Here is a 17097-nt window from a genome sequence, read left to right as displayed (position 1 = left end):
AATATTATGTATGGATTGTTCAATTCTATGCAAATTATAATAATGTAACCATAAAATATTAAACTTAACAACTGTATGGTGAATTGACAAAGTCCTTACCCGGTTATAATGATTTCAGGATATGTCTGTGGACCCAAATTCCAGGTACCACCTCCAATTGGCCATTCCTATGGAAATACAAAAATTAATATTATCTTCAGATGGTTAGTAACAGACATCGGAGATAAATTGGTAACTTGAAAAGCCCATATCTGTCCAATAAATGTTAACTTGGTCAAAATCTGCCCAGCTCTTCTTCAAATAGTATTTTTTTCCCCAAATAAAACGATATGGAGGAATGTTTCTCATGATTTTGAGTTTCTTTCCTTGTTCGCAGCATCCTTTTATACATTCCCAGTCCCAGTCCCATTGATATCTCCATTGAATGGGTTACAAGTTACATGAATACATTTTTAAATGTCTATTCGAAATATGCCTGAGACTGTCTGATCTCGGAAGCTAAGCAGGCTCAGGACTGGTCGGTACTTGGAGGGGAGCTGGCTAGGATCACCAGGTGCTGAAGGTTTCTCTGAGGGACAAAGTGGCGACTCACTGTATGCCTTAAGGTACACAAAAGTTAAAGAATTTCATATAGGTTGCATTCTACATGTTACGTGACAATAATGGAACCTTTACCTTTTTACTATTTAAAATTTTTTTAATTAAAAAAAATCAGGGTAGATCAATTCTGTTCCATTAAAAACTCAAAGGACTTGCAAACTACATATATTAATTTAAATTTTCACAAATGAAGTTGGGGAGCAAGAAATTAGATCAGAAATAAATTAAAGGAAATGAAGAGTTCATTTTGGATTATGAAATATTATGGAAGCAAATGATTTTAAACATCTTTAAAATATAAAATTATCAGTGTGTACTTTAATATCTTAAAGAAGATGATAATGAGGCCGATATAAACCAATTTTATGTCATGAAGGACATTTTATTAAGCACATTGTCATAGTTATGATAACACTTTCCTAAATTTCATAAACTATTTTATATATTTTTAATAAACAAGCTTCTGGACTTTACTCAGAGAAAAAATTATTAGAGTAAATAAAATATAAAACTGCAGATGCTGGAAACTTCAAATGAAACATGAATATATAGCAACACGCTGTAGGCCAGGTAGCATATGTGGAAAGAGAAACAGGGTTTACGTTACAGATTAGAAACCATTCATCAGAATTAGTAGAGATTAAAAAAATTGAAGTTGCTTTGAATTGCAATTTAAAATTTCCCCTCTTAAAATGATTCTTTCCTAGTGCTGACAAAGGATCTAGATGAGTTTCATTAAATATCTCTCTTTCCTCAAATGTTGCCTTGCCTGCTGAGCATTTCCAGCATTTTCTATTTAAAATGTGATATTGTTCAGACTGATGTAAAATTGGAAAAAACACTTTTTTTAAACCAAAACAAGAAAGGGGACTATAAGTGAATCATTCACAGAATGGTGAAAACAATGAGCTATCCAGGTGGAATTTGCAAAATTCATAGAGTGAAACTAACATTCGTCAAAGACTTAAATGTTCTTACCAGGTTTTAAAATACTTCACCAGAACAAACTTTTACATTCAGATAAAACTTTCTCTCTGTTGTTTGAAGCAAAATTATAGCACCTCTTGATTAATATGGTGCAAAATATAGTTACATTTTGACTGATTTTGAATGCAAACATATTTAATGCCCTGCTAGCTTTAGCTTAATTTATTAAAATAATATGAATGAAATTTATAATGCGGTGCCACAAATTATCCTTCCAAGTTTCAATAACTTATTTCATTTCTTCTCCCATGCTCTTGAGCATTCTTGTAAAAATCAGTGATAAAATGACCCATTAACTCACGACTCCATTTGGTTTTCATTTTGATTCCCTCAACAGAGTTGCTTTAGCAGTTTTTTTGCTCCAACTTCCAGCATCCGCAGTCTTTTTTGTCTCTAATACAGCAGGAGCTTTGTCAGCAGTGGGGTCCTCTCAGGGTCAACAAATAAAGTTATCATAAATTGGAGTTTATTACCTTTGTGCTACAACCCTGCCTTTTTTGTTGTTTCGCTCCCACAGAATAGAGGGCAGGTATCAAATCAGGAGGACAATCTGCAAAATACTCTGAGCAAGTCACTGGAGATTCATGCACATCCATTGGATATGGGTTTTCAAAGATAGGAAAACTAACCAGAGGAACAAACAAAATAAATAAAGACATTGTGCTCAACCATTAGAACTACAGACTCTATGAAAATAATTAAACAGAAGGTAAGTACTACGATCATATTATGGAGTGTTCCAGCACATAAACAGAATATTCTTTCATTAAATTCATCTTTATTTCCTGCCAATAGTGCCTGCAAACATGAAAATAAACAGACACCTATGATGCTGGATCATCAATTTGTTTAAGTAGTACATGCATTCCCAGCAATGAAATGGGTCAGCACAGGAAATCCTGCATGGGACACTTAAGAATGGATGGAAATGACATTCCTGACTTACACAACATATCATTTTTCAACTTTAACATTTTACATGCATTGTCTTTTCTCTATATACATTTTCTTCAGGATACAAAGTGTAGAATACAATTCTTTTTTAAAACAATCCTTGCTTCCCAAATTTAAGGGATCCTACCTTATGCAATTTAAACATCCTATATGTATTCCCATAATATGGGGTCCCAAAAAAAACATAGGGCCCAAACTGAACCTTAGAAAATCTACACAAAAAATTCAGCATTTGGTACTTCATTTTGAAAATGGAAGCCTACAGAGTGCAAGGTCCCATAAGCTGAATAGTATTTTATAACATTGACCCGAATAATTACCAATAACCTCAGAGTTCCACTTGTTCCACAGAATTTTGAGAAAAATTAGAGAAGCAGAAGGTTTCTGGAGAATTCTGAGGGTGAGGAACAATGACATAGATAGGAGTAGGGATGAGGTCCTGAAGAGGGAACATGGGGAAGTTATAAAGCAGGATCTCAAGGGTGATGATCTCGAGATTGATACCTGTGCCACTTGCCAAAGAGGGTAGGAATAGGAAGTTATGAGAGATAAATGCTTGGCTGAAGAGTTGGTGCAGGGGCAGGGGTTCAAATTTATGGATCATTGGGGTCCCTTCTGGGGAAGGTCTGACCTGTACAAAAAGGACAGGCTGCACCTAATCTGGAAAGGAACCAATATACTGGCAGGCAGGTTTGCTAGAGCTGTTGGGAAGGGTTTAAACTGGTTTTGCAGGGGGGTGGGAACCAGAATCTGTGTGCAAGGAATATGGCAGAAGGTCAAAAGCATGATGCTATTTGTTTTGAGATTGTGAGGAAGGACATGCGTAAATGTAGCCAGTTAGAAGGGTTGAAATGTGTGTATTTTAATGCAAGGAATATTAAGAATAAAGGGGATGAACATAGGACATGGATCCGTACATGGAGCTACGATGTTGTGGCCATTGCAGAGGCTTGGCTGGAGGAAGGGCAGGATTGGCTGATGCAGGAACTGAGGTTTTTGTGTTTTAGAAAGAATAGGATGGGAAGTATGAGAGGGTGGGGGCAGCAGCATCACTGGTCAGGGATAGTATTGTGGTTATAGAAAGGGAGGATGCTGCAGAGGGAGTGTCTACTGAGACAGTGTGGGGGGGAAGTCAGAAATAGGAAGGGAGCAATCACTGTGCTGGGAGTAGTCTACAGAGGTCCCCAAATAGTCCTTGGAACAGAGGAGCAGATAAGCAGGCAGATTTTGGAATAGTGCAGGAAATACAAGGTTATAGTTATGGATTGTTTCAACTTCCCTAATATTAACTAGCACTTCCTGACTGCAAGAGGGATAGATGGGACTGAATTTGCCAGGTACGTTCAAGAAAAATTCCTGGCATAGTATGTGGACCAGCCAAAAGGAGGAGAGGCCACACTGGATCTAAATTTGGGTAATGAAACTGGTCAGGTGATGCTCTTGGTGAGGGAGCATTTTGGTGAGAGTGACCGTAACTATCTGAGCTTCAGCATTACTATGGACTAAGATACAAGCAGACAACATGGGAAAGTGTTTAAATGAGGAAGGGGCTAATTACAATGGGATGAGACAGAAACTAGTGAGAGTAAATGGGTAACAGATGCTCAAAGGTGAAAGCACAGAACTGATACATAGAAACATAGAAGATAGGAGCAGGAGTAGGTCATTCGACCCTTCAAGCCTGCTCCTCCATTCAACGAGATCATGGCTGATCTTAAAGTTCAGTACCCTGTCCCCGCCTTCTCTCCGTAACGTCTAATACCCTTATACTGAAGAAATAGATCTAATTCCCTCTTAAATAGATTTAATGAACCTGCCTCTACTACCCTCCGTGGCAATGAATTCCACAGATTCACCACCCTCCAGGTAAAGAAATTCCTCTTCATCTCGGTCCTAAATGGTTTGCCTATTATCCTCAAACCATGGCCCCGGGTTCTGGATTTTCCCATCATTGGAAACATCCCATCTGCATTCATTCTGTCCAGTCCTGCCAGAATTTTATAGGTCTCTATGAGATCCCCTCTCAATCTTCTAAACTCCAGCGAGTACAATCCCAATTTGCGCAATCTTTCCTCCTAAGTAATTCCTGCCATTCCAGGTATCAGCCTGGTGAATCGCCTCTGCACTCCCTCCATTGCAAGAACATCCTTCCTTAGATAAGGAAGGAAGTTTAGGGACTACATGTGTTGAGTTCAGGATAGGCTTGTCCCACTGAAAAGATGGTAGGAAAAGTGAACCGTGGTTGACGAAGCAGCTAGTCAAGAGGAATAAAGAAGCATACGTTAGATACAGGAAGCAGGAAACAGGAAGGGCTCATGAGAAGTAACTGGTAGGCAGGAAGGAACTTAAGAAAGAACTTAGGAGAGTTCAAAGGGGGTATGAGAAGGCCTTGGCATGTAGGGTTAGGTGTTCTATGAATATGTGAAGAACAGAACAATGATGAGAATGAATGTGGGGCCACTAAAGGGTAAAGGAGGCAACATGTGCCTGGAGATGGAGTAGGTTGTGAAGGACCTAAATGAATACTTTGCTTCAATATTCACAACAGAAAAGGATCTTGATCAGGGTGAAGTTGGAATAGAACCAGCTGTGTGGAAATTAAGGAAGAGGAAGTATTGAATCTTCTTAAAAACGTGAAGATTGATAAGTCAATGGGGCCAGACATGATACACCCCAGGGTGCTGTGGGAAGTGAGGGAAGAGATACCTGAAGCAGTAGCTATGATCGTTGAGTCCTCTTTGGCCACAGGGGAGGGGCCAGAGGATTGGAGAATGGCAAATGTAGTCCTTTATTTAAAAGAGGTAATATGGAGAACCTTGGGAATTATAGACCGATGAGTCTTATGTCAGTGGGGTGTAAACTAATGGAGAGGATTCTTAAGGATAGGATCTATGAGCATTTGGAAAAGTCCAGTCTACTCAGCGACAGTCAGCCTGGCTTTGTGAAGGGAAGGTCATGTCTCACAAGCCTAATTGAGTTTTTGAGTAGATAACAAAAGAAATTGATGAGGATAGGGTGGTAGATATGAATTTTAGCAAGGCATTTAACAAGGTCCCCCATGGGAGACTCGTTCAGAAAGTCATGAGGCATGGGATCAGTGGGACCTTGGCTGTATGGATAAGGCTTGCAGGAAAAAAGCAGAGTGTAGAAGTGGAAGGAAAGTATTCTGCCTGGAGTTTAGTGACTAGTGGAGTATCTGTTCAGGAATCCTGCTCTTTGTGATTTTAATAAATGACCTGGATGAAGAGGTGGAAGGATGGATCAGTAAGTTTGCAGATGATACAAATGTTGCAAGAGTTGTGGATGGAGCTGAAGGCTGTCAAAGGATACAAGATGATATGGACAGGATGCAGAGTTGGCGGAGAAGTGGCAGATGGGAGTTCAATCCGGATGTGTGAGGTAGTGCTTTTGGAAGGACAAACCAGAAGGCTTAGTACAGGGAAAATCATCAGTTACTTAAGAGTGTGGATGAACAGATGAGCCTTGGGATCCAAATTGATACATCCCTCAAGGACACCACACAGGTTGATAGGATAGTTCAGAAAGCCTATGAGATGCTGAGATTCATTAATAGGGAGATTGAGTTCAGGAGTAGAGAGGTCATGTTACAACTCTACAAATCTCTAATGAGATCACACTTTGAGTATAGTGTTCAGTTCTGGTCACCTCATTAAGGAGAGGGTGCAAAGAAGATTTACCAGGATGATACCTAGATTGGAAAATAAGTCTTACAAGACAAGATTAGCAGAGCTGGGACTTTTCTCTTTGGAGTGAAGAAGGGTGAGAAGAGACTTAATAGTGATCTACAAGATTATGAGAGGCATAGAAAAGGTGGACAGGCAACACCTGTTTCCCAGGGCAGGAACAGCAAACACCAGAGGACGAGTACAAAATGAAAGGAGGGAAGTTTAGGGGAGACATCAGGGATTTTATTTTACACACACACACACACACACACACACACACACACACACACACACACACACACACACACACACACACACAGAGTTGTGGGTACCTGGGATGCCATGCTAGGGATGGTGCTGGAGGCTGAAACATTAGGGTCTAAGACAGGCACATGGATGGAAGAAAAATAGAGGGTTACAGGGTTGAGAGGGTTTTGTACATTTTTTAAGGAATATATGGGTCGGCACAATGTCGAAGGTGAAGGGCTTGAACTGTGCTGCAGTATTCTAAACTCAGAAATTTCTAGTGCATGTGTAAAGCGCGTCGAAAGAACCAAAGAGTTGTTGATCCAAACCAAGGTTTTTATTTACTAAAAGACTGGAGCATATCACAAGTAGGTCGACCAGTCCAAAATGACCTGGTCTGGCTAGGAGCAATCCTTTAAGACCTGCCAGTAGGCGTGGCTACACTCTCAGCCAATCACAGTCATCCTACACTACCATCTGTACATATGTACATATACACATTGGTGATAGAATCTGTACTATCACAGCATGTTTTTAAATTACATAGAAATGCTTCTATCTGTATAGCCACGTAGTTTCTTTCCTTGTCTCAACTACCACTTATAGAGCAACGGATTTACTAATGAAAAGGATCACTTCCTTCAGTCTGGCTTGGGTAAATACAACTAAAGGACAAGAAAGAAACTTTTTTTTCCCCAAACTTTAAAATACATTTTCCAGAAAACAAAATAAACTAAGTTTCTTGGGCAAATAACTCTTGTCAATCACTATTAAACATTTACACTAGATAATATTTCCGGAAGTAGTTTAATAATTTTACACTATTCTGTTTATATTAAAAAAACTAATATATTCTGCACATGCAAATTCACTTACTTGTTTTGTGTAAGATCAACAACGATCAGATCTTTCTCAAGCAGCACAGCCACAGCATAAGGGTCCTGGAATTCTGTAAAACAAAGTGTAATTAAATACAAACCAATTATATGCACAAATACTATGTCTTCTGAATATATATTATTTATTACGCTGCCAAATATATCTTTGCCACTTAAGGGGTTTGAGCAAACACCTGGACAGCATTATTCAAACTTTACTAATTACATAAATAGTAAATAGAAGTAAATAAAGCCTCAACTGTTCACTTGTAACTATTTACCATTTGGATATGGTGTTTCACAGAGAGTTACGAAGTCCACAATGGGATAATCCATTTCCAGAACTGTAATGGATTTTCCATGCATAATTGTCAGACTGGGTCTTCTGCATGCTTTATCATAGGATAGTCCTCCAGAAAAAATAACAAATGGTTCACTGGAAGATGAAAATCCAAAGTTAGATAGCATCCAATTTATACTTGACATATTACAAAGGTACTCTAGCATTTGGAAGTTTTTAAATTAGCTTCTTTATTGAAGCAAAATCATCATATACTTTTGAATATTTCAAAATTGCAATCTTAAGCTAATAATACTTTTTCAATATTTCCTAATCAAGCAAAAAGTTAAACTCAACATTGTGCCAAAATCTGTTTGCCAATAATAAATGACTAGGACTCCCATACTTTAAAAGGGCTGGATGGCTTGGAGTTTGTCAAATGTATTCAGGAAAGTTTTCTAAATCAATATATAGAGGTACCAACGAGAGAGGATGCAAAACTGGATCTCCTATTAGGGAACCAGACAGGTCAGATGATAGAAGTATGTGTAAAAGAACATTTTGGGTCCAGTAAATATAAAGTCATTAGTTTCAAGTTAATTATGTACAAGGATAGGTTGAGATTCTAAATTGAAGAAGGGCCATTTTTGTGGAAATGAGAAAGGATCTACGAAGAGTGGATTGGGATAAGTTGTTTTCTGGTAATGATATGTTCCGTAAGTGGAAGGCCTTCAAAGCTGACATTTTAAGAGTGCAGAATTTGCATGTTATTGTCAGGATTAAAGGCAAAGTTAACAGGCATAGGGAACCTTCGCTTTCAAGGGATATTGGCGATTTGGCTAAGAAGAAGAGAGAAGTGTATAACAGGTATAGGCAATAGGAGCAAATGAGGCACTAGAAAAGTATAGAAAATGTCAGAAAATACTCAAGAAGGAAATCAGGAAGGCAAAAAGACACAAGGTTGCTTTGGGAGATAATATGAAGGTAAACCCGAAGGGTTTCTATGAGTATGTTAAGAATAAAAGGATAGTAAGGGGAAAAAAATTGGTTGCCAATAGATCAGAGTGGTCACCTATGTGCTGAGCCTCACGAGATTGGGCAGTTTTTTTGCATCAGTATTCACTCAGGAAACTGGCATAGTGTGCAAGGAAGGAGGGGAAACAAGCAGTAGTGACATGAAACATACAGAGATTAAAGAGGAAGAGGTGCTTGCTGTCTGACATTGAATAAGGGTAGATTAATCCCCTGGGCCTGATATGATATTCCCTTGGACCTTGAGGGACACGAGTGCAGAAATTGCAGGAGCACTGGCAGAGATATTTAAAACTTCCTTATCCATGGGTGAGGTGCCGGAGGAATGGAGGCTAGCTCATGCTGTTCCGTTAGTTAAAAAAGGCTCCAAAAGTAAATAAGGAAATTACAGGCCGATGAGCTGATGTCAGTAGCAGGTATATTGGAGGGTGTTATGAGAGATCGGGTATACAAGTATTTGGGCAGCCAAGGCCTGATTAAGGATTGGCAGCAAGGCTTTATGCATGGTAGGTCATGTTTAACGAATCTTTTAGAGTTTTTTGAGGAGGTTACCAAGGAAAGGCTATGGATGTTGTCTACATGAACTAGGTCCCACTAGTTCAGAAAGTTCAGACACTAGGTATCTATGGAAAGGTTGTAAACTGGATTTGAAATTGGCTGAATGGGAGAAGACAGAGAGTGGTAGTAGATACCGCTTCTCAGACTGGAAGCCAGTGATTAGTGGTATGCTTCAAGGATTGGTGCTGGGACCATTGGTGTTTGTTGTCTATATCAATGATCTGGGTGACAAAGTAGTAAATTGCATCGGCAAGACTGGAGGTGTTGTGGACAGTGAGGTAGGTTTGCAAAGCTTGCAGAGGGATCTGGAAAAGTGTGAGGTGTTGCATTTTGGAAGGAAACACCGAACACAGTAAACGGTAGGGCACTGAGGAGTGTGGAGGAACAAAGGAATCTGGGAATTCAGATACATAATTCCCTGAGAATGCAGTCTTAGATAGACAGGGTTGTGAAGAAATCTTTTGGCATCTTGGCCTTCATAAATCAAAGTGTACAGGAGTTGGGATGTTATGGTGAGGTTGTATAAGACATTATACAATTTGGTGAGGCCAAATTTGGAGTATTGTGTGCAGTTCTGGTCGTCAAATGACAGGAAGGAGATCACTAAGATAGAAAGAGTGCAGAGAAGATTTATTAGGATGCTGCCAGGTCTTCAGGAGTTGAGTTACAGGGAAAGATTAGATTAGGCTTTATTCCTTGGAGCATAGAAGAAAGAGGGTAGATTTGATAGAGGTTTACAAAATTATGAGAAGTATGGACAGAGTAAATGTGAGTAAGCTCTTTCCACTTAGATTAGGAGAGAAAAATGGAAGAGGACATGGCTTTAGTGTGAAAGGGGAAAGGATTAGGGGCAACCTTTTCACTCAGAGAGTGGTGGGAGTGTGGAACGAGTTGCCATCTGATGTGGTAAATGGGGGCTCACTCTTAAATTTTAAAAATAAACTGGATAGATACATGGATGGGAGAGGTCTGGTGGATTATGGAATGGTGCAGGTCTGTAGGACTAGTGGTATGATGCTTCTGGCACAGACTAGAAGGGCCAAATGGCTTGCTTTCTGTGCTGTGGTGTTCTATCATTCTAATTAATTTAAAAAAAACATTGAAACTCAGCTCTATATTGTGAAGTATATGATAGGGTATAGTTTTCATGATTAATCAGATAGGGAAATTTTCATCTCACCAACTGAGGGAACAGTGACCTTTTTCAGAAATTGACCTCTCATTCCATTTAAATAAACAGAAAAGAATATTGGGCAGTTTCTTTAATATCTGCAATCTTAGTTTTACACGAACAGTTCTGCCTCTTTCAATTTAATAGGAGGAATATTATGGAGGATATGGGCATTCCCTTTCCCTGCCATAACCTCTTGTGCCAAATTATAACTTGTTGGTTCATATTCATAAATTTAACAAACCAGAATTCTGTATGTAGTGGATATATAAATCAAAAGCAACATCTGAAGAGTTACCAATCAGACTAGCAAATATGATATGAAGTGCAGGTGGGGAGGGAGAGAGAATTGAAGAAGAGAAAATGAGGAGTAAGGGGAGGAGATGGAGCAGAAGGAATGGTGAGAAAGCAAAATGGGGAGAAGCAGAGGGGGAAGGTGATATGAGGAGAATAGGAATGGAGAGTGAGGGGATGCATCCAAATTAAAATTTGTATTCAAAAGGAAATACCATAATCAAATCTGCATTAGTCCTTAGCCAATCATATTTAGCAAGTGTTTACTCAGCTTTGGCAGTCAGACAGACTTGGAAAGAATTTCCTCTGAAGTCAATGATCAGGAAAAGAATCTTCTGAAGTAATTGATAACCATCTTTTGATTACATAGAAAACCACAGTTCCCATGTTGCACTGCCACCTTTAAACCTTAGGCTTCAATTCTGATGATAATCTTATAATGTGACGTTTTATCAAATCCTTTTTGAAATTTCAAAGGCATGAATCAACCACAATTGTCCTGGTGACCCTGATTACTGCAGCATCACAAAATTCAAACCAAGTTAGTTGAACTTGCAGTATTGATTGGAAACAAAGGGTAACAAACATTTCAGGCCTGAACCCTTCGTCAATATATGAGAAAAAAGCAGGCAGGCATCTGAATAAAAAAGTGGGGGGAGGAGAGAAGGGAGGAAGCAGATAAGAGGTCATAGTGGCTATAGGTGGGAGGGTAAAAGAGGATTAAAAAGCTGAGGTGATAGAGGAGGGAGTAGCTTTCTGAATGGAGATGAAAGGAGGTGGGAAGCTGGAGAAAAAGAGAATGTGGGATAAGGAAAGGGAGAGACTCAGGGAGGGTTTAACTGAATTAAGTTGATGTTAATGGCGTCTGGTTGGAGAGTGCCCAGATGAAACATTAAGAGTTGTTCCTCCGATTTGCGGGTAGCCTCGGTTTGGCATTGACACCTGGCAATGTCACAGAAATTCCCACTATTCTCTGCATCCAACTCCTGCAAGTTACGATGTTTGTTTACTTACTTTTCCACTACTGATGAGGGGTCCCTGAAACAACTCTTCATCTCTCTGCACATGGTGCTTTCCAACATTTTCTGATTTTGCTTCAGTTATATTTATTATTTCACAAGTCAGAGTCCTGGAATTCCATTCCTTCCAGTTTTCTCAGCATAAAATTATGTATTATTATTATTAGTTTTATTTTTAGTCTTAACATTGTATAACAGTTTTAATTTTCCAGCCCTTTTGCCAAATCATTGTATTCAAGATGGATTGAAAGGTAACTACTTTTTATCTTTTCAATATTCACCTTACATCCCACAACAACATTAGATGCATCCCATCTGAACTTGGTGTTGCAGGCTTCTGTTTTTTTAGTAGTTTATATTTTATATTTTAGTAAAGACCCGAATCATGGGTCCTCTACCGGCATCACCTACGGCTCCTAGAATGCTTCCACCAGCGTTGTCTCCGCTCCATCCTCAACATTCATTGGAGCGACTTCATCTCCAACATCGAAGTACTCGAGATGGCAGAGGCCGACAGCATCGAATGCACGCTGCTGAAGATCCAACTGCGCTGGGCAGGTCACGTCTCCAGAATGGAGGTCCATCGCCTTCCCAAGATCGTGTTATATGGCAAGCTCTCCACTGGCCACCGTGACAGAGGTGCACCAAAGAAGAGGTACAAGTACTGCCTAAAGAAATCTCTTGGTGCCTGCCACATTGACCACCGCCAGTGGGCTGATCTCGCCTCAAACCGTGCATCTTGGCGCCTCACAGTTCGGCGGGCAGCGACCTCCTTTGAAGAAGACCGCAGAGCCCACCTCACTGACAAAAGACAAAGGAGGAAAAACCCAACACCCAACCCCAACCAACCAATTTTCCCTTGCAACCGCTGCAACCGTGTCTGCCTGTCCCGCATCGGACTTGTCAGCCACAAACGAGCCTGCAGCTGACGTGGACATTACCCCTCCATAAATCTTCGTCCGCGAAGCCAAGCCAAAAAGAAAGTTACTTGGGGGGGGGGGGAGGTTAGAATAGGGAATGACACTCACAGATAATCACATTACTAGACAGTCTGGCACCTACGTCCAAGCCATAAAACAGAGGTATTGTTTTCAATTGAAAGACTGAAACAATGAATGTTTACTCAGAAGACATCTGTTCAGAGAGAGAAGGGCATCTGTCATATGATTCAGGCTTTTGTGAAATTGAAACTGGACCAGTATTGTGCTCAAGCAAGTCATGTGATTGGGAAATTTGAAGAAAGCATTTTAGTTCATCAGAAAGTCATCTGAAAAGGCAGAATTGAAGTGACTTTTGGGGAAGATGGTCACTTCTGCTGTGTCTCCCTGTCAAAGGAGAGCAGTCTACTGTGGCCATTGTAATGGTTATTTTTGGGATCATGACCATTCTAATGGTCAATTCATTTCATCCTTGACTAGGTTCATGGAAACATCATGGAAGTCACAAGTTTCACAACCTCTATGCAAGGAAGAAGGGAATTGTGGCAAATCATTCGTATGAAAAAAAACATTTCTCTGAAAGCAACTTGACAAGAATCCATGTGTTTTGAGAAGTTTGATGACTCAGTGTCTTACCTACTTTATAATTACTTCTGAATAACAGGTTAAAGATTTTGAGTTTACAAGATTTCTGAGACCAAACTTCAAATTGACTTTTCAGAATTGTGCCCAAGCTGTAATGGTTTGGGTGATTCACACACATGCACATCCATATGTAAGATGTTATATTAATAATAGTTATTAATAAATTTTTTTGTCTTAAGATACCATTGTCTTGGTGAATTTTTATTGCTGCTGGTCTATGACGTAACCCTGGTAACATAAACTTCAAGACAAGCCTTTATTCTATTCTTTCCAATGACTCAACTGCTTCATTTTTTTTGCATCCTGACAAGTGATCTGATAAACAGAAACGAAAAAACACAAGTATTTCTCGCCTTTCTTAAACACCCCCTAATGAAAGGAAATTGACCAGAAATGCTGACCATTTTTCTCCCCACAGATGCTGCCTGATCTGTTCAGCTTCAAAGAATGGAATGCTCCCAGCACCACTCTTACCTATCTTGAAATCAACAACTTATTTAAATACTTTAAAAAAATCATTAGTTATCCCTGTAGGTCAAACAGTTTTATTCTTTAGCTCTTCCTATTTCTCATCTACAAATTCCTGTCACTTTGACCAAAGACGCATCATGTTCCACGAGCATTTCGAATGAGATCCAGTGTTAATGGAAGACTTCTTCTCTGAATTGCCTCTTTATTTTCAACCTTTGATGAGCCACAATATTATCTAATTAGGAAAACTGAAAGCACTGATTTTGGCTTGCACTATAAATTTGGTTCCCTTCTCCGGTCATTCCTTGCCATGACTATTTATAACCAGCGATCTCATGTTGAACATTTGATCTACTTCCTCAACTCATCTCCTGAACACTCCTCATTCCTCCGTGTGTTACCCTTTCTGCTAATGAAATGTTCATTCATTCATCCTCATGACCCAGGACGAGACAGTACAGTTCTCACGCTGGCTGGCATGTTCTTCTATGAAACAGATTGAAAGGTCTGCTGCTGTATCTAATCATGTCAAGACCTGGTTACTCCAGTTCCTGAGCTGGGTGACCTACAAGACTCCCATTCAATCAAAATACTTATTCTCATGTTCATATCTTTGCCTGATGGAGACCTATTAAGCAATGAGAACTTTACATTTCATTTCATTATTTCCTTTGGTCTGTACCTTCATACAATCATTCATATTTATGCCTCGAGTTCCTAGGACCAATGCTCTAGAATCCTCGCACTAAAATTCTTAACCCCTTCACCCAGCTCTCATAATTTAAGTGAAAATTAAAGTACTGCAGATGCTGGAAACTTTACTGCAGAAAAATGAGGGAAACATTCAGCAAACTAGGCAGCATCTTTAGAAAGAGAAACAGATTTAATATTTCAGGTCGAAGATCCTTGTCAAAATGTTCTGAATAAAGGTCTTTGACCTTAAAGGCTTTCCTATGAATGCTGCTTCACCTGCTGAGTATTTCCAGCATTTTCTATTTGTAATCTCATAATTTAAGACCCTCTTTACAGCTTTCATCGAAAGTTTTTAGTCTCTCACATAAATTAGTCCTTGTATAATTTGATGTCAAATTTTGCTTCAGCAAGTTCCTATGTAACATCTGTGATCATTTCCAAAGGTGCTGTACAAGTGCAAGTTCTTATCTCAGAACTAATTTGAGTTCAAATTGAGGCCACACAAGTTGTTCCCCTTGATCCTCTGGCCAAGAGCATCCACCTGCTTATGTCCTACCTCCAAAATGAAAAAAAAACAAATTTCAGCTCCTTGATGCCTCAATCATTGAATGTAGCATACTACGGACAAAGAACATTCGTATTTCAGGCTAGAGAAATTAGTAAAAATTAGTTACTGTGCCTCAACAATATGGATTGAGACAGATTGACTCATGTCCAGATTTATACTGGTTATACTGGCAGATCTATTGGGGATGGAAGATTATCATCTTGAAGGGATGAAAAATAGAATAGGAAGAACAACTTATATACTCCAAAAACATTTAAAGCTAAACAATCCTGAGTTTATTTTTATTACAGTGAGCACGAAAGAATATTGGTTTTAAATTGCATGAAGAACTAGATAATATAATTTGCAATTTATTCTCTTTGAAAATTCCTCAGTGATGATAAGTCTACAAGAATTCTGGTGCAAGAATGCCAACCATCAGAAATGATGTAAAAATGGAGTCAATGTCTTTTGGCAATTTACTTTAATCTTAAAAAAATAATCATATTATTTTGTGAAATATCAAATTAAAATACAAAATAAGTTAAAAAGAAATTAGGCGTTCTACAACTGCAATGGATTTTAACTTTCTTTCTCTTTGTAGGTTATTGGTCTTTTTTTTCTCTGTGACCCCATTGTTATTATTATCAGTAGTGCTCTTCTTAACTTGGCCAGGAGCCCTCCTTGGGTGGGGTTTGATTCATAGTTTAGAAATAAATGTTTTTTTTTCAATTAATGACAAAGGTTCATATGTACCTCGTTCACTGTTGTTTGATATTTGTAATTGGTTATTAATTTACTTTACCATTATTATCATCTCTACCTATCTAGCTTGCAAATGTTAAAAACAATAAAAAGATTGAAAAAGCTCAAAATAAGTTAAACTCCAAAGATGTTGTCAATTATAAATGATAGCCTATGAGGTTTCTAACAGATCCAGTATCAGTGCTGTTGCTACAATGAGGATAGCACATGAAGCAGACAACACAAGACTTTTACAGTATACCAAGAATCAAATCAATTTGTGCTTTACCAAGAAAGATGTATCTATGGCACAACAGGTTGTGAATAGCCCACCATAACAATATAACAACTGATCCACAAGTTGTTGCAACACATTTTAATTCATAATGGACTATATAGTAAACCTTACACTGGCAAATAGAAAAGATTCATTATACTTGCCTATTTCTGCAAGTCTTATGATCAACTGTTAGGATTGGTTTGCAAGACTCTGGTTTCTTACCATCTCGTGGGACTTTACCTGTTAGCAAAACACCAGAATGAAAAGCTGTAACTGCAATGTTGCCACATTGGATAAAGGTCGCAGTGAGAAATTCTAAAATAATCAGACACCAATAATTCCATCATAAAGATCAATGTGGATTCACTATTAACATCATTCACAGTTCATTTTTAAATTTAAAAAAAATTAAATGTAGACATACAGGCCATTTTGGCCCACGAGTCTATGCCGCCCAATTTACACCCAATTAACCTACATCCCTGGTACGCTTTGAACGATGGGAGGAAACTGGAACCCCCGGGGAAAGCCCACGTTGACTCAGGCAGAACGTACAAACTCCTTAGAGACAAACCCTGGTGCCGATCGCTGGTGCTGTAAAGGTGTGACACTGACCACTATGCCAACTGTTTTGAATTTGCATTTTATGTTGGAAAACAATACCCTTACCGGACCAGTAAAATTATGATTCCTGAAATATGGGATTAGTACATTAAGCAGACAAAATGAGACATTTTACAATTTCATATAAAATTAAGTTTTCCAAAAAGGGAGATGCAACTATGACAACAGCAACAGGTCCACTCTAAAGTCTCCAGTTCCTCTCTTACACCTGTTGAAATCAGCCTTCACCCAATTTTGGACCTCAACCTGGAAACAGTCTTTATCTGTTTCCTTACATACCTTGAAACTTACAGAATTATGGCCATTGTGACCAAAGTATTCCTGCACCAACACTTCCATGAGCTGATCAGTTTCATTTCCCAAGGTATTGCCAAGATATTGCCCATTTCACATAGGATTATCCACATATCGTTTCAGTATCTTGGACACACTTAACAAATTCCAACTCAT

At 38.9% G+C, this 17097-nt stretch overlaps 1 protein-coding gene across 8 annotated transcripts in view; it reads right to left on the bottom strand.

Annotated features, from left to right (window-relative positions):
* LOC138738384 (syntaxin-binding protein 5-like) overlaps positions 1 to 17097 on the bottom strand; it is a 267977-nt gene that overhangs the window by 106611 nt on the left and 144269 nt on the right. For all 8 annotated transcript variants that reach the window (XM_069888457.1, XM_069888459.1, XM_069888460.1 and 5 more), the window contains 5 exons: positions 16185 to 16263; positions 7633 to 7787; positions 7350 to 7422; positions 2061 to 2211; positions 100 to 167 (listed from right to left, as the gene is read on the bottom strand). In XM_069888457.1, the coding sequence (XP_069744558.1) occupies positions 100 to 167; positions 2061 to 2211; positions 7350 to 7422; positions 7633 to 7787; positions 16185 to 16263 (526 nt within the window). The remainder of the gene's footprint in view (positions 1 to 99; positions 168 to 2060; positions 2212 to 7349; positions 7423 to 7632; positions 7788 to 16184; positions 16264 to 17097) is intronic.

This window comes from Narcine bancroftii, chromosome 7, assembly GCF_036971445.1.
Source record: "Narcine bancroftii isolate sNarBan1 chromosome 7, sNarBan1.hap1, whole genome shotgun sequence".
Classification (NCBI taxonomy): Eukaryota; Metazoa; Chordata; class Chondrichthyes; order Torpediniformes; family Narcinidae; genus Narcine; species Narcine bancroftii.
Note: the sequence above shows the minus strand (reverse complement) of the source record. Positions and strands in the feature narration are given on the sequence as shown.